This window comes from Chlorocebus sabaeus, chromosome X, assembly GCF_047675955.1.
Source record: "Chlorocebus sabaeus isolate Y175 chromosome X, mChlSab1.0.hap1, whole genome shotgun sequence".
In the NCBI taxonomy this organism is placed as follows: domain Eukaryota; kingdom Metazoa; phylum Chordata; class Mammalia; order Primates; family Cercopithecidae; genus Chlorocebus; species Chlorocebus sabaeus.
This window is the reverse complement of record NC_132933.1, coordinates 1,527,417-1,543,290: the sequence shown is the minus strand read 5'-3', so window position 1 is coordinate 1,543,290 and position 15,874 is coordinate 1,527,417. Positions and strand designations below refer to the sequence as shown.

The 15,874-nt window shown below is 53.7% G+C and overlaps 1 protein-coding gene across 1 annotated transcript; it reads left to right on the top strand.

Moving 5' to 3' along the window:
- The first annotated feature begins 7,465 nt into the window (after positions 1-7,465).
- ATP6AP1 (ATPase H+ transporting accessory protein 1) lies at positions 7,466-15,276 on the top strand. Its single transcript, XM_008019580.2, has 10 exons — positions 7,466-7,685; positions 7,885-8,008; positions 10,636-10,710; positions 11,087-11,280; positions 11,734-11,774; positions 12,434-12,519; positions 13,018-13,256; positions 13,922-13,969; positions 14,056-14,287; positions 14,452-15,276. Exons 1-10 carry the CDS (start codon positions 7,507-7,509, stop codon positions 14,659-14,661), a joined length of 1,428 nt encoding a protein of 475 aa, XP_008017771.1. The 5' UTR covers positions 7,466-7,506; the 3' UTR covers positions 14,662-15,276.
- Positions 15,277-15,874: the final 598 nt, after the last annotated feature.

Genomic DNA, 15,874 nt, shown 5'->3' with positions numbered 1-15,874 from the left:
CCAGCCTGGCCAACGTGGTGAAACCCGATCTGTACTAAAATACAAAAATTAGGCCAGTTGCGGTGGCTCACACCTGTAATCCCAGCACTTTGGGAGGCCGAGGCGGGCAGATCACAAGGTCAGGAATTTGAGACCAGTCTGACCAACATGGTGAAACCCTGTCTCTACTAAAAATATAAAAATTAGGCCAGTTGCGGTGGCTCACGCCTGTAATCCCAAGACTTTGGGAGACCAAGGCAGGCAGATCACCTGAGGCCGGGAGTTCGAGACCAGCCTGACCAACATGGAGAAACCCCATCTCTACTAAAAATACAAACTTAGCCAGGCGTGGTGGCAGGTGCCTGTAATCCCACCTACTCGGGAGGCTGAGGTAGGAGAATTGCTTGAACCCGGGAGGCAGAGGTTGCGGTGAGCCCAGATTGCGCCATTGCACACCAGCCTGGGAAACGAGCAAAACTTCGTCTCAAAAAAAAAAAAAAAAAGGCCAGGCACGGTGGCTCACGCCTGTAATCCCAGCACTTTGGGAGGCCGAGGCGGGCAGATCACAAGGTCAGGAGATCGAGACCATCCTTGCTAACATGGTGAAACCCCGTCTCTACTAAAAATAAAAATTAAAAAAAAAAAAAGCCGGGCATAGTCGCAGGCGCCTGTTGTCCCAGCTGGAGGCTGAGGCAGGAGAATGGTGTGAACCCAGGAGGCGGAGCTTGCAGTGAGCCGAGATCTGGCCACTGCATTCCAACCTGGGCAACAGAGTGAGACTCCTTCTCAAAAAAAATTTTTTTTAATTTAAAAATAAAAAGAAATGACATTTTGATACATGCTACCAAATGGATACTCTCAAAGGATTTTCAAGAAACATGCTAACTGCAATAAGCCAGAAACAAAAGGCTGCATATTACATGGTTCCACTTATATGATGTAGTTACCGGCTTCAGATCCAGAATCAAACAGTAAAAGATTGGTTGTAGGGCCTGGGAGGATGGGGGAATGGGAAATTGTATAATGGGGACAGAGCTTTAGTTTGGGAAGAAGAAAAGAGTTCTGAAGATGGATGGTGGTGATGGCTGTACGACAATGTGAACATTCTTAATGCCACTGAACTGTACAGTTAAAAGTGGTTAAGGCTGGGTGTGGTGGCTCACGCCTGTAATCCCAACACTTTGGGAGGCCGAGGCGGGCGGATCACCTGAGGCCAGGAGTTTGAGACCAGTCTGGCCAACATGGTGAAACCCCCATCTCTACAAATAAATAAAATTAGCCGGGCGTGTTGGCGGGTGCCTGTAATCCCAGCTACTCAGGAGGCTGAGGCAGGAGAATCGCTAGAACCCGAGAAACGGAGGCTTCAGTGAGCCAAGATTGCACCATTGCACTCCAACCTGGACAACAAAAGTGAAATTCCATCTCAAAAAAAAAAAAAGAAGAAAAAGAAAAAAAATGAAAGGCATTTCACAGAAAAGGAAACACAAAAAGCAGAGCGTGCACTGTATGGGTTTCCTGTGGCTGCAGTAACAGAGTGCCAGAGACCGGGAATTTTAAAGCAACAGAAATTTATTCCCTCCCACTTCTGAAGGCCAGAAGTCCAAAATCAAGGTGGCACCAGGGTGGGTTCCTTCTGGAGCTGTGAGGGAGAGTCAGCTCCATGTGTCTCTTCTGGCTTCTTCCAGTGGTTCCCAGCAACGCTCCGTGTTCCTTGGCGTGCGGAGGTGTCATTCCAATCTCTGCCTTCAGCTTCATGCGGCGCTCTCCTCCCTGTGTCTGTCTCTTTTTCTCCTCCTTTAAAAACACCAGGCATTGGACTAGGGGTCACCCTTATCCAGTATGACCTCACCTTAACTTGATTCTGTCTGCAATGACTTATATGGGGACACTACTCAACCCAGTGCATATACTCTATGACCTAGCAATTCCCCACCTAGTTATATACCTATTGAAATGAACATCTATGTTTAACAAAAGACATACATTGGTCAGGCGCGGCGCTGTGGCTCACGCCTGTAATCCCAGCACTTTGGGAGGCCGAGGCAGGCAGATCATGAGGTCAGGAAATCGAGACCATCCTGGCTAACACGGTGAAACCCCGTCTCTACTAAAAATACAAAAAATTAGCTCAGCGTGGTGGTGAGCGCCGGTAGTCCCAGCTACTCAGGAGGCTGAGGCAGGAGAATGGCGGGAACCTGGGAGGTAGAGCTTGCAGTGAGCCAAGATCTTGCTACTGCACTCCAGCCTGGGCGACAGAACGAGACTCTGTCTAAAAAAAACCCAAAAAACAGAAAACAAAAACAAAACAAAACAAAAAAGACGTATACATAATTGTTTACAGCAGCATTAGCCATAACAGCCCAAATGGGAAACCAACCAAATGTCAACAGTTGAAGGAGGCAATCAGTGGTGACACATTTATCCAGTGGAATACTATGAGGCAACATTGTTACATGCAGCCACTTGAATTAATCTGCCAATATTGAGCAAAGAATCTAGACACAAAATAACACTTCCCTTTAGAGTGGAGGAGAGGGCTGGGTGCGGTGACTCACACCTGTAATCTCAGCACTTTGAGAAGCTGAGGTGGGTGGGTCACCTGAGGTCAGGAGTTCGAGACCAGCCTGACCAACATGGTGAAATCCCATCTCTACTAAATACAAAAAATTAGCCGGGCGTGGTGGCACATGCCTGTAATCCCAGCTACTCGGGAGGCTGAGGCAGGAGAATTGCTTGAATCTGAAGGTGGCAGTGAGCCAAGATGGCGCCATTGGACTCCAGCCTGGGCAACAAGAGCCAAACTCTGTCTCCAAACAAACAAACAAAAAAGAGTGGAGGAGGGAAAAATATTATACTGAATAATTTCCTTTATTTAAAGTCTCAAAACAGCCAAAACATATCCCATCATTTTTAGGAATGCATGCTTAACTGGTCAAACTATAAAGACCAAAGTGATTAGCATAAGAATCAAGTTCATGGTCACATTGGGAAGTGATAGGAAGGGAATGAGAGGGGCTTTTGGGGCAGTGATATTCAAATTCTTGACCTGGGTGATGCCATGGGACTGTCTGCTTTGATAAGCATTATACACTGTACATCTTTATTTTGTGTACTTTTTTTTTTTTTTTTTTTTGAGACGGAGTCTCACTCTGTCACCCAGCAGGCTGGAGTGCAATGGCAGGATCTCTGCTAACTGCAACCTCCGCCTCCCGGGTTCTCAAGCGATTCTCCTGCCTCAGCCTCCCAAGTAGCTGGGATTATAGGCACATGCCACCATGCCCGGCTAATTCTTTTGTATTTTTAATAGAGACGGGGTTTCACCATGTTGGCCAGGCTGGTCTCGAACTCTGGACTTCAGGTGATCCACCCATCTCGGCCTCCCAAAGTGCTGGGATTACAGGTGTGAGTCAATGCGCCCAGCCCACTTTTCTTTTTTGGGTTACGTTTCACCATGGCAGTGCTTTTTTAACAGGTCAGGGGAGTGGGAGGTGCAAGAGCTTGGAGGATTGAGTACTTGTGAGCAATGATGCAGTCTACCATGGTATCCGAGACTTCTTGCATTCTGCACCACAGCAAACAAGGGGAACCACCCAGTGTCTAGCAACAGGGAATGAGCCTAGCAGCTGGGTAAGCGAACAGCGACCTCCATCAACTGCTGATGAACAGACTGCAGAGGACTACAGGCAGAACGAGGCCAGGCGTGGTGGCTCACGCCTGTAATCCCAGCACTTTGGGAGGCCGAGGTGGGCGGATCACAAGGTCAGGAGTTTGAGACCAGCCTGAACAACATGGTGAATCCCCATCTCTACTAAAAATACAAAAATTAGCCAGGCATGGTGGTGGGTGCCTGTAGTCCCAGCTACTCGGGAGGCTGAGGTGGGAGAATCGCTTGAACCCGGGGGGTGGAGGTTGCAGTGAGCTGAGATCATGCCACTGCACTCCAGCCTGGGTGACAGCGAAACTTCGTCTCAAAAAAAAAAAAAAAAAAAAAAAGGAACAATGCCATCTGGTACCAATGCAGGATAACAATTGCTTCTCAGAGGACGTAGGAAAATGGGGTTTGGGGGACCCAGGTTCCTGCTAAGGAACCGGCAGTGCTCTTCATTGACTATGAAGTCCAGGGGCAGGGGCAGTGGTCTGAGGTTCCTTTCATTTATTTTTTGAGACGGAGTCTTGCTTTGTCGCCCAGGGTGGAGTGCAGTGGTGCGATCTCAGTTCACTGCAACCTCCGCCTCCTGGGTTCAAGCAATTCTCCTGCCTCAGCCTCCCAAGTAGCTGGGATCACAGGCGCCCACCACATGCCCGGCTAATTTTTTGTATTTTTAGTAGAGACGGGGTTTCACCATGTTGGCCAGGCTGGTCTCAATCGCCTGACCTCGTGATCCACCCGCCTTGGCCTCCCAAAGTGCTGGGATTACAGGCATGGGCCACCATGAGACGGAGTTTCGCTCTCGTTGCCCAGGCTGGAGTGCAATGGCATGATCTTGGCTCACTGCAACCCCTGCCTTCCAGGTTCAAGTGATTCTCCTGCCTCAACCTCCCGAGTGGCTGGGATTACAGGCATGTGCCACCATGCCCGGCTAATTTTTGTATTTTTAGGAGAGACGGGGTTTCCCCATGTTGGTCAGGCTGGTGTGGAACTCCCAACCTCAGGTGATCTGCCTGCCTCAGCCTCCCAAAGTGCTGGGATTACAGGCATGAGCCTCCAAGCCCAGCCGTTCCTTTTATTTCTTTCTTTTTTTTTTTCTTTTCTTCTTCTTTTTTTTTTTTTTTTTTTTTTTTTTTTGAGGCAGAGTCTCGCTCCGTCACCCAGGCTGGAGTGCAGTGGCGTGATCTTGGCTCACTGCAAGCTCTGCCTCCCAGGTTCACGCCATTCTCCTGCCTCAGCCTCCTGGATAGTTGGGACTACAGGCACCCGCCACCACGCCCGGCTAATTTTTTTGTATTTTTAGTAGAGACGGGGTTTCTTTTTTTTTCTTTTTTTTTTTTTTTTTTTGAGACGGAGTCTTTGCTCTGTCGCCCAGGCTGGAGTGCAGTGGCACGAACTCGGCTCACTACAAGCTCCGCCTCCTGGGTTTACGCCATTCTCCTGCCTCAGCCTCCCGAGTAGCTGGGACTACAGGCGCCTGCCACCTTGCCCGGCTAGTTTTTTGTATTTTTTAGTAGAGACAGGGTTTCACCGTGTTCGCCAGGATGGTCTCGATCTCCTGACCTTGTGATCCGCCCGCCTCGGCCTCCCAAAGTGCTGGGATTACAGGCGTGAGCCACCGCGCCCGGCCGTTCCTTTTATTTTTATACTGCATGTAGAGGTAACATGTGTAATATACCTTACACATGTATATGTAACATGTATATTCCACATATTTTGGTATGTGTCCAATAGTATATTAAAACAATTTTAAAAGCCACAGGGAGATGAGGGCCTGAAGGGATTTCTTTCTTTCTTTCTTCTTCTTCTTTTTTTTTTTTTTGAGACGGAGTTTTGCTCTTGTTGCCCAGGCTGGAGTGCAATGGCATGATCTCGGTTCACTGCAACCTCCACCTCCCAGGTTCAAGCAATTGTCCTGTCTCAGCCTCCTGAGTAGCTGGGACTACAGGCGCCCGCCACTATGCCCAGCTAATTTTTGTATTTTTAGTAGAGATGGGGTTTTGCCACGTTTGCCAGGCTGGTCTTGAACTCTTAACCTCAGGTTATCTGCCTGCCTCGGCCTCCCAAAGTGTTGGGATTACAGGCATAAGCCACCATGCCCAGCCAGGATTTAAATGAAGAAATGCTTTTACCCTAAAGATGAAGTCCCCAGACAGATGGTGCTCATTGGTGCTATCAACATTTGGTGATTGGTTCAGTTTAGATATCACCTCCTGGTGGGAGCAGCTTCATGGGTGCCCCTCTCCTTACATCCCTCCCAGTCCCATGTCTCAACCTTTGGAACACGCATGACCCTGTATCATGACCTGCTGTCCTGCATGTCCTCTAGACTAGACTGTCAACTTCGGGTGCAGAGTCTGGGTGCCTGGCCCATAGCAGGTGCTTCAGGAAGCCTCAAGGGCCATCGCTCCAGGGACCCCTGGCAATGGAGGGAAGAATAAAAGCAGTCACAGGTGGGTTTCTCCCCTAAGGATGGAAGCAGCTCAGCAACAGAGTCCTGGTAGAGGCGAGATTGCATTCCACATTCCAGAGGAAGTCTTTGCCTTGAAACTATGTAACAAAAGTAACAGAAACATAATAGACATGTTTTCCTTTTTAAGTTTGCTGGATTCTCCTGGGATACAGTGAAGCTCCAGCGAAAACCTCTCTCCTCAGCTAGTTCAGGCCTGGAAATGACCACTTGGGGGTTTCCCTAAGCACCCGAAACTCAGTGAGCCCCCAAGTGACCTCATCTCCCAGTCCCCAACTCAGAGAGACCCACTTCCTCTCTCCAGCTCAACTGCCACTATTCTCGTCCTAGTCTGAATCACATGTGACAATCATGACTACAATTTTTTTTTTTTTTTTGAGATGGACTCTTGCCAGGCTAGAGTGCAGTGGTGTGATCTTGGCTCACTGCAACCTCCGCCTCCCGGGTTCAAGTGATTCTCCTGCCTCAGCCTCCCGTGTAGCTGGGACTACAGGAGTGCGCCAGGATGCCCAGCTAATTTTTGTATTTTTAGTATTGACGGAGTTTCAACATGTTGGCCAGGATGATCTTGATCAAGATTCGCCCGCCTCCGGCTTCCAAAGTGCTGGGATTACAGGCGTGAGCCACCGCGCCCGGCCCGTTAGGGTGTCTTTGAAGCCACGCTTCGCTCTGGGTTTCCCCCTTTCCTCTTCGGTTGCTCCTTGTCCGATCTCTTTTCTGGACCCTTCTCCCACCCAAAGTAAGTGCTGGGTGTTCCCGCAGATGCTATCCTGGGCTCGCTTCTGCCCTCATTCTAAGGGATTACAGTCTCCTCTCACCTGTATCAGGGAGGGTCCATCTACAGGAAAAAGACACCACTTTTGCAATTTTAAGGAAAAGGATTAAAACAAGGATTGGCCGGGTGAGGCGATGCGCGCCTGTAGTTCCACTTTTCCGGAGGCTGAGGTGGGAGGATCGCTTGAGCTGGGGGGTGGGGGTAGGCGAGACCAGCCTGGGCAATATAGGGAGACCCTGCTCTTAAAAAAAAAAAAAAAGAAAAGAAAAAAGAAAGAAAGAAAAGAAGAGAGCAACAACAACAACAAAAAAATAAATAAATAAAAACGGACGGGCGAACGCGTAGGGTGCGCGCAGGGTTCCGCGGAGCCTCCCTGTCCCTGTCGTCTCGTCCTAGTAGGTCTAGCTGGGCCCCATCCCCTTTCCCACTCGGAGTGTGAGTGTGCCTGGAGACACGTACAGCCAACCAGTGAGAAGGAGCGGCCGCGAGTGGCATGCACTTGGTCCAATTACCTGCGGCCCTGCCGGCCGGCCCGCGCTTGGGCCAATGGAGGTGCGAGGCGGGGCTCAGGCGGGGGCAACGGTCACCTGATCCGCGGCTGTCGAGGCCACTGAAGCAGTGGAGGCTGAGGCTATGATGGCGGCCACGGCGACGGCTCGAGTGCGGATGAGGCCGCGGTGCGCCCAGGCGCTCTGGCGGTTGCCGTGGCTGCCGGTGTTTTTGTCGTTGGCGGCGGCGGCGGCGGCGGCGGCGGCGGCGGCAGCGGCAGCGGCGGAGCAGCAGGTCCCGCTGGTGCTGTGGTCCAGTGACCGGTGAGCGGGCCGGGGTGGGATGCGCTGTGGCGGCTGAGGCGCCCTCGCCCGACTCTGACTCCGGCGCTGTCCTAGGCGAGGGGTGGTGAGGCCCAGAGGTGGATTGTTCTTTGCTCGGGGGTCGCAGCGAATCTGCCGGCAACAGAGCTCCAGTCCACATGCACCCCCGTCTGAAAGCACCACTTCTGTCCCCTGCCAGGGACTTGTGGGCTCCTGCTGACACTCATGAAGGCCACATCACCAGCGACTTGCAACTCTCTGCCTACTTAGATCCCGCCCTGGAGCTGGGTCCCCGGAATGTGCTGCTGTTCCTGCAGGACAAGGTGCGCCTGCCCCAGCCCACTCTCCCCCGGTCATCGGGAGGCAGCCAGGAACCCCTCCCCCCATGACACTGACGCCCATTCCCCAAGGGAAGCTTCAGTGACCTTGTCCCAACTGTAGGGAGGTGTGGGTCGTCTCATGGGAAGGCCTGTAGTAAACGCTTCAGTGGGCATGACGACAGCCTCGGAAATGGCACCAACTTGATTGGAGGAAGCGACGGGTCAGAGGCCAGGTACCTACTGATTACCAAGCACTTTGGATATCTGACTTACTCCAATATGGTGGGTGGGGATTATTGTCCCTGTTCGTTTATAAATGAGAAGACTGAGGCTGGAGGTTAAGTGACTTGCCCAAGCTCATACAGCTAATGGGTGGCACAGTTGTAATTCTAGCTGTGATGATCATAATAATGATAATTGGAAAATGATCACCTGTATAGTGCTTTGTAGGCACTTGCTATACTGATGTCATTATCTCGGTTTTACTGCCAAGGAAAGTAAGGTTTGTCGAGATACAATGTTTCACTACAGTTGATAGACACCACTTTGGTTCCAGCCTGAGTCTGTCAATCCTCCCTCCCAACTGGAGCTCATAACCTGCATGCCGTTTTCCCTCCCATCCAGGATCTTTGCCCCCAAGCAGGCGTGCAGACCATGAGATGATTCTAAGATAGCAAGCATCTGCTAGGCCCTCCCTTGTTGGTGGCCTGTATGGCTCATTGCCCTTGTAGTCTCCCTTGGTTGCTGTGTGGGCAGATGGTGGCCTGAAGTCTTTTCAGGAGGTGGTAAATAATATAGTCAGATAGGAACTGAGTCCTAGTTCCACCATGTAACCAGCCATTGGAGGCATGAAATAATCTTTGTCAATGACAGTTTCTACATCTGTAAAATGAAGATACCACCTACATCAGAGGGCTGTGAGGGGGAAATCTTTTTTTTTTTTTTTTCTTTTTTTTTTTTTTTTGAGACAGAGTCTCGCTCTGTTGCCCAGGCTGGAATGCAGTGGTGCAATGTAAGCTCAATGCAACCTCCACCTCCTGGGTTCAAGCAATTCTCTGCCTCAGCCTCCTGAGTAGCTAGGATTACAGGGCACCCGCCACTGCGCCCAGCTAATTTTTGTATTTTTTTTGTATTTTGAGTAGAGACAGGGTTTCACCATGTTGGCCAGGCTGGTCTTGAACTCCTGACCTCATGATCAACCTGCTTCAGCCTCCCAAACTGCTGGGATTACAGGCGTGAGCCACCGCGCCCGGCCTGTGAGGGGGAATTCTTACAATCCACATAAAACATCTAGCCAGGATCCCCCAGTCTTTTGGCATTCACCCATTCATTCATTTGTCCAATATGGAAAGCCTACTATGTGCCAGGTATTATGAAGTGTTGGGGATATGGCAGTGAGCAGAAGAACCCAATCCCCCACCCTCAGGAAGCTGACATTCTCATGAGGGTGACCAGTAAATACTAAGTTGGTATATTATATGATGTCAGTGTTATAGTCTTTAGGCAAGGAAGCAGGCTAGGGGGACAGAGTGACTGGGATGCTGTTTTAGATAAGGGTGGTCAGACCGGGCCTCACTGAGAAGGTGAGGAGGTGATATCTGAGCAGAGATCTTAATGGAGGGAGGGAGCCGTTGGGGGAAGGACATTCCTGGAACAGCAAATGCAAGGGCCCTGGGCGAGGTGTGCTCTTGGCAAGCTCAAGGAAGACCTGGTGTGACTGGAGCACAGTGAGTGAGAGAAAGGGGTAGGAGATGTAGGAGATGGTTCTCAGGTGGCCAGGCAATGAAGTAGGACCTTGTAGGCCATGAGGGGGAAGGTCAGGTGCAGTTCTAAATGTGTAAGAAAGCCTTGGGTAATGTGGAGCAGGGAGTGGTGTGATTTCTCAATTAAAGAAAGCCCACAGGACCCACCAGCAACTCCTGGGCTTTCCGACTGGGAAACAGCAGCAAGGTCCTGCCCACAAGGGAGGGGAGACTGGGCGAGTGTATATACCAAACAGGTTAGGGAAGCTGATTAAAATCTCCTCAGGGCCTAACTGGGAAAGGCCAGAGGAAGCTGGAGATTGGAGTAGGGGGTAGGAGCGAAAGGACAAAGGACATCTGTAAGTTGTATAGGAAAAGGGATGGGGTCAGGGCCACTGTGGTCCTAAGAGCTCAAAAGACTTCAGTGCTTCCTCCGCATGTTCTGAGATCTCACCTCTCTCCCCTTCCACCAAAAGCAAGTGGGGTGACGGTCCTGTCCAGACTGGACATAGCCGACTCCCATTTTCTCTGGCTGGGAGGCCTGCTGCAAATGCTCTTGGCTGCCCCACCCCCTCCCCGCAGCTTCCCTGTTCCCTCCCCAGTTCCTCTTGTCTGTAGGGCGGGTAAGGCAGCTGACTCCTACTCCTGAGGTTACCACAAGCCAGCTGCCTGCAGATCTCCCCACCCCCATGACTGCCTTCCATGTCTTCTCACCCTGCCTTGACAGTGCTGGAGGGAAGAGACACACAGTCGTGCTCCACTATACTGAAGCTGACTCTCAGTGAGACTTTGCTGGCCCTGAGAATGCACGGGGAAGGTGGCTGTCCCCTGCCTTGGCCCCCATTCCTTGTCAAACCTCCTCAGATGTCTCCCCTGTTTCCCTATTAGCTGAGCATTGAGGATTTCACAGCATATGGTGGTGTGTTTGGAAACAAGCAGGACAGCGCCTTTTCTAATCTAGAGGTAAGAGTCCTCTCCCAGCCAGGGGCCATGGGGGACATTCTGTGCTTCTCCCAGCATAAGAACTGTACTCTTACCTCATATCAGGGTGACTTGGGTCTGAGTCTCCTCTGGGCTGCCTCCTCCCTCCCCCCACCCCCCACCCCCGCAAACAACAACAACAACAACAACAAAACCACCTCATACTCTTAGCAGAGATACTGGCTTTGGGGTAGAAAGGCCTGGGGCCTGGATGTCAGGGGCTGGGGTGTGGGCCATTTTCTTGGTGAGCCTTTGTGGGTATGGCTTGCCAGAGGAAACCTGCCAGAGAGGTTTGGGGAGCTGGCCCAGGCCCACTGGCCCCTGGCTAACTCACCTTTTGCCTCTCCCCTGTCACCAGAATGCCCTGGACCTGGCCCCCTCCTCCCTGGTGCTTCCTGCCGTTGACTGGTATGCAGTCAGCACTCTGACCACTTACCTGCAGGAGAAGCTCAGGGCCAGCCCCTTGCATGTGGACTTGGCCACCCTGCGGGAGCTGAAGCTCAACGCCAGCCTTCCCGCCCTGCTGCTCATTCGCCTGCCCTACACGGCCAGGTACTGCCCACATGGCCCAGCCACCAGCCTCGGGGTCCAGAGAGCAGCAAGACCCTGGGCTATGGCATGTGGTGGCACCGCTCGACCAAATATGCCAGTACTCCCCACCCCCTCACAGCCCTTCTAGAAGGTGCCGTGTGTGGCCAGAAGAGGAGGGCCTTTTCTGTGATTCAGGAGTTGGTGCCTAGCTCCAGAGATGAGGCAGATGTGAGCCCTGTGGGTGGGGAGCCTTCTCACCTAGCCAGGCCCTTGTCACAGAGCAGGTGGCAAGGACTTGAGTGTGACTGAGAAGCCTCGGGGTGAGATGGGCTTCCAGGAGTGGGCACTGAGGTAAGAGTGTGCAGGCTTGGTGTGTGGGGCTAGTGGGGAGGAGAAGCTGGGGCGGGGGAAGGGTAGTAGGCAGCACAGGTCCAGGCCGCCTGAGGACTCTGGCACTCTGTTTATCTTCCATAGCTCTGGTCTGATGGCACCCAGGGAAGTCCTCACAGGCAATGGTGAGTAGAATCAGGGAGGATGCACATCCTCACCTAGCCCTTGGGCGGGGACCACAGACAGTTGGCCTGCAGTTCCTCAGCCTCCTCACTCCCAGGGTGGCCCTCCTGCTTCTCGGGGCAGCTGACAGTGGAGCAGGGAAATGCTGGCTCCCAGGACCAGCCAGGGACCACCTAGCACAGGACCCTGTCCAGCCAGACCCCACTTGGCAGAGGGGGAGCCCTCTGTGCTGGAGGCTGTGGAGCCAGTTTCTGTGCATGCAGCGTGAATCCTAGAGTTATGGGTTTAATAAGACTGCAGACATTTGGAAAAACAATTCTGGGGACTTATCTATTTGCAATAAAGAACAGTCATTCCCCATGGAAAGGCAGTCACAAACCTTTCATGGGTGGATGCGGAGTTTTCTGTATTGATATGTATTTTCTCGTGTCACATAGGTAGGGCTTGGCATTAGGAAGTTGATGACCAAAGCCACAGTTGTCCCCGGGGGAGGCTAGGAATGGGGGTGGGATGAGAAATAGCTGCTCCTAAGGATCCTCAGTGGAAAGTAAAAACACCACTTTCAGATGGTCTAGAAGGTTTCTAAAGCAGACGGTGGGGAGTATTTCTTTACACAGGGTGCCTGGTGACCTGAGTCTCTGCTCTCCTTGTTGACCCTCAGATGAGGTCATCGGGCAGGTCCTGAGCACACTCAAGTCTGAAGATGTCCCGTACACAGCGGCCCTCACAGCGGTCCGCCCTTCCAGGGTATGTGCCCTTCCAGCAGGGGCTGTGGGGCATGCAGGGAGAGGCAGTGTGGTGAGTCTGTCTGGAGGTGGGGGGTGTATGCCACAGGCAGGCTGTCCGGGAGGCCCAGCATAGCAGAAGCATCAGGCACAGAACCCCTGTGGTGTGACTATTTGGAGTGGCTTGTCCCTGGGCTGACTCTGGGGGAGGACTAGGATGAGCACTCAAGTGCTGCCTCCCCATTCCAGGGGCAGCTTTCCATCTCGTCCTTTGAGGCTTGTGGGTGGCAGACTTGGACACTAAGTCTAAATGACCCTAAGTTTGAGGGACTAGGAACGTCATCAGGGTTTAGGGGCCATCAGGGAAAGCTTTCTGGAGGAAAGGCCTCCTCTGGCTGGGGGGACTTTGAGATAGTGGACAGGGTGTCCTGTCGGGAGAGGAGGGAGGGCACGACAGCTGGGTTGGAGTATGACAGTCTCCCAGGGCTGCTGAAAGAAGGCTGGTTGGGTGTTTCTGCAGGTGGCCCGTGATGTAGCGGTGGTGGCTGAAGGGCTAGGTCGCCAGCTGTTACAAAAACAGCCGATATTACCTGTGATCCATCCTCCTGTGAGTTACAATGACACCACTCCCCGGATCCTGTTCTGGGCCCAAAACTTCTCTGTGGCATACAAGGACCAGTGGGAGGACCTGACTCCCCTCACCTTTGGGGTGCAGGAGCTCAACCTGACTGGCTCCTTCTGGAATGACTCCTTTGCCAGGCAAGGGCACTAGGCTGGGGAGGACTGTGCCACCACAGGTGACCTTCCCACCACTGTGAGTCGCAGGTGGGGCAGGGAGCCAGGGTCAGGTCTGTGTGTTGGGGTGGGGATGGCCATGGTCTGGTTGGGGTCTGGGCAGTGTGAGGATGTAGGAGGTGTCATGGCAGGGGGTGCTGTTGGAGAGGAGTTGCTCAGACTTCTGCCTCCCCATGCTTGTGAGTCTTTGGTTGGGACCTTGGTTGTTAACACCTCCCCCTTGAGCAAAACTTCTGGGACTTTGTGTGGGCAAATGCCAGGCCAGCTACCTGAGGCATTTATGGGGCAACCATGCCCTTCTGTTTGCTCTCACCCCCAAAGCCCAGCCCAGGCACCTTAGTGACCCTAAGAGGGAGTAAAAGGAGAGGTAGTGAGCTCAGGGGAACCAGAGGAAGGACTCCCATGCTGGTGGCAAGGGGAACCTGGGTCCTGGCTTCCAGCTCTGTTCTGGGCTTGCAATGTGACTGGATCCTCAGTTTTCCTATCTGTCAAGTGGGGTCACTGCTTCTTCAGGTGGCTGCAAGGACCCAAGGCAGCTTAGGTAAGAGCAGAGCTGAGGAACTTGTTCCTCTAAGATGCCAAAGGCCCTCCCAGAGCCTCACGGTGCACCTCTTTCTCTGCCTCTGCAGGCTCTCACTGACCTATGAACAACTCTTTGGTACCACAGTGACATTCAAGTGAGTCCTGGGGTGGTTGAGGTGTGGGTAGGCTGGTGTGGCCCCAGCCTCCCCAGCTCACCTGACATCCCTGCCACCTTCCCCAGGTTCATTCTGGCCAACCGCCTCTACCCAGTGTCCGCCCGGCACTGGTTTACCATGGAGCGCCTCGAAGTCCACAGCAATGGTTCCGTTGCCTACTTCAATGCTTCCCAGGTCACAGGGCCCAGCATCTACTCCTTCCACTGCGAGTATGTCAGCAGCCTGAGCAAGAAGGGCAGTCTCCTCGTGGCCCGCACGCAGCCCTCCCCCTGGCAGATGATGCTTCAGGACTTCCAGGTATGGCGCAGGGGTGGCCCAGCTTCAGGTGGGGGAGCCCAGGCTGGTGTTTGAGAAACGAAGAGAGGCTTGGGCTTGGGAGTCCTGTCCCTGCGCTGCCCTTGTCCCAGTGCTTGCTGGGCCTCCCAACGGTCCTTTCTGACCCGTGTCTGTGTGTCTGCCAGATCCAGGCTTTCAACGTGATGGGGGAGCAGTTCTCCTATGCCAGCGACTGTGCCAGCTTCTTCTCCCCCGGCATCTGGATGGGGCTGCTGACCTCCCTGTTCATGCTCTTCATCTTCACCTACGGCCTGCACATGATCCTCAGCCTCAAGACCATGGATCGCTTTGATGACCACAAGGGCCCCACCATTTCTTTGACCCAGATCGTCTGACCCTGTGCCAGTGGGGGGTTGAGGGTGGGACAGTGTCCGTGTTGTTGCTTTCCCACCCTGCAGCACACTGGACTGAAGAGCTTCCCTCTTCCTACCACAGCATGAACCCCAAGCTCCCCTCAGCCCATCTTGCTCCTTCTTCAGCCTGCTGAGGAGCTTTCCTGGGCTGCCCCCATCTCTCCCAACAAGGTGTACATATTCTGCGTAGATGCTAGACCAACCAGCTTCCCAGGCTTAGTCGCTGTGAGGCGTAAGGGACATGAATTCTAGGGTCCCCTTTCTCCTTATTTATTCTTGTGTCTACATCATCCCTGGCTGTGGATAGTGTTTTTGTGTAGCAAATGCTCCCTCCTTAAGGTTATAGGGCTCCCTGAGTTTGGGGTGTGGAAGTTCTACTTAACTGTCCTGCTTGGCTGTCGTTATCGTTTTCTGGTGATGTTGTGCTAACAATAAGCAGTACACTGGGGTTTATTTCTGTGGCCTGAGAAGGAAGGCACCTCCACAGGTGGGCTGGGTGCGATCGTCGGCTGTCTGGCATGTTCCCATCGGAAGTGCCTGGCAGGAGCAGGGGATGCTCGGTTGTTTCCTTCCTAATAAAGTAAACGCAGATCGCCATGCGCTGGGCCTCTTGTCGCTCATTTCTGCGCTGAGCTTTTGGCGCGTGCTCGCCAGAGGTATGCGGGAGGATGGAGCCTGGAGAGGGGGAGGCTAGGAGGCATCCCCGGAGACCGGGAGGGGCTTTAGTAAGCTGGGCCCTAACCGCTTAGGGCAGGGAGGGGTGGTCGGGCCGAGTCCCGGTGCGCTTCGGCGTCTCAGGAGGCCGTAGTCACAATGGCAGCCTTCGCGTCGTGAGGAAGCCGCCCCCGGCTGCCGCAGCGGCGCGCGTCCGGTCGCGGGGCCGCGCCGAGACTCCCGGGGGGCGGGGCGGGCGCGCGCGGGGCGGGGCGGGTGGGGCGGGGCGCGCGCGGGGCTCCCGCGCATGGATCCTTCCCGGGCCGCAGCACCGGCCGCCGGCCCGCCCCGCCCGCCCCGCCCCGAGCCTCTCTGGACTCTCGGCGAGCAACGTCGCCCGCGGAGCCGCGCTGGTGCTGTGGCCCGGGCCCTGGCAGCCCTCCCGGGAGGCGAGCCGGGAAGGCGGTGTCCCCTGCCGGGTGCGGCAGGGCGCGGGAAGAGGCGGGACTCTTTGACGCGGCGGAGGGGTCGGGCGGCGGCC

Excerpts from the sequence above, each read along its gene's own strand:
- ATP6AP1 (XM_008019580.2), top strand. The coding sequence starts at position 7,507 with ATGATGGCGGCCACGGCGACGGCTCGAGTGCGGATGAGGCCGCGGTGC. Across the intron at positions 11,281-11,733 it reads CGCCTGCCCTACACGGCCAG|CTCTGGTCTGATGGCACCCA; the intron begins GTACTGCCCACA and ends TATCTTCCATAG. Across the intron at positions 14,288-14,451 it reads TGATGCTTCAGGACTTCCAG|ATCCAGGCTTTCAACGTGAT; the intron begins GTATGGCGCAGG and ends TGTGTCTGCCAG.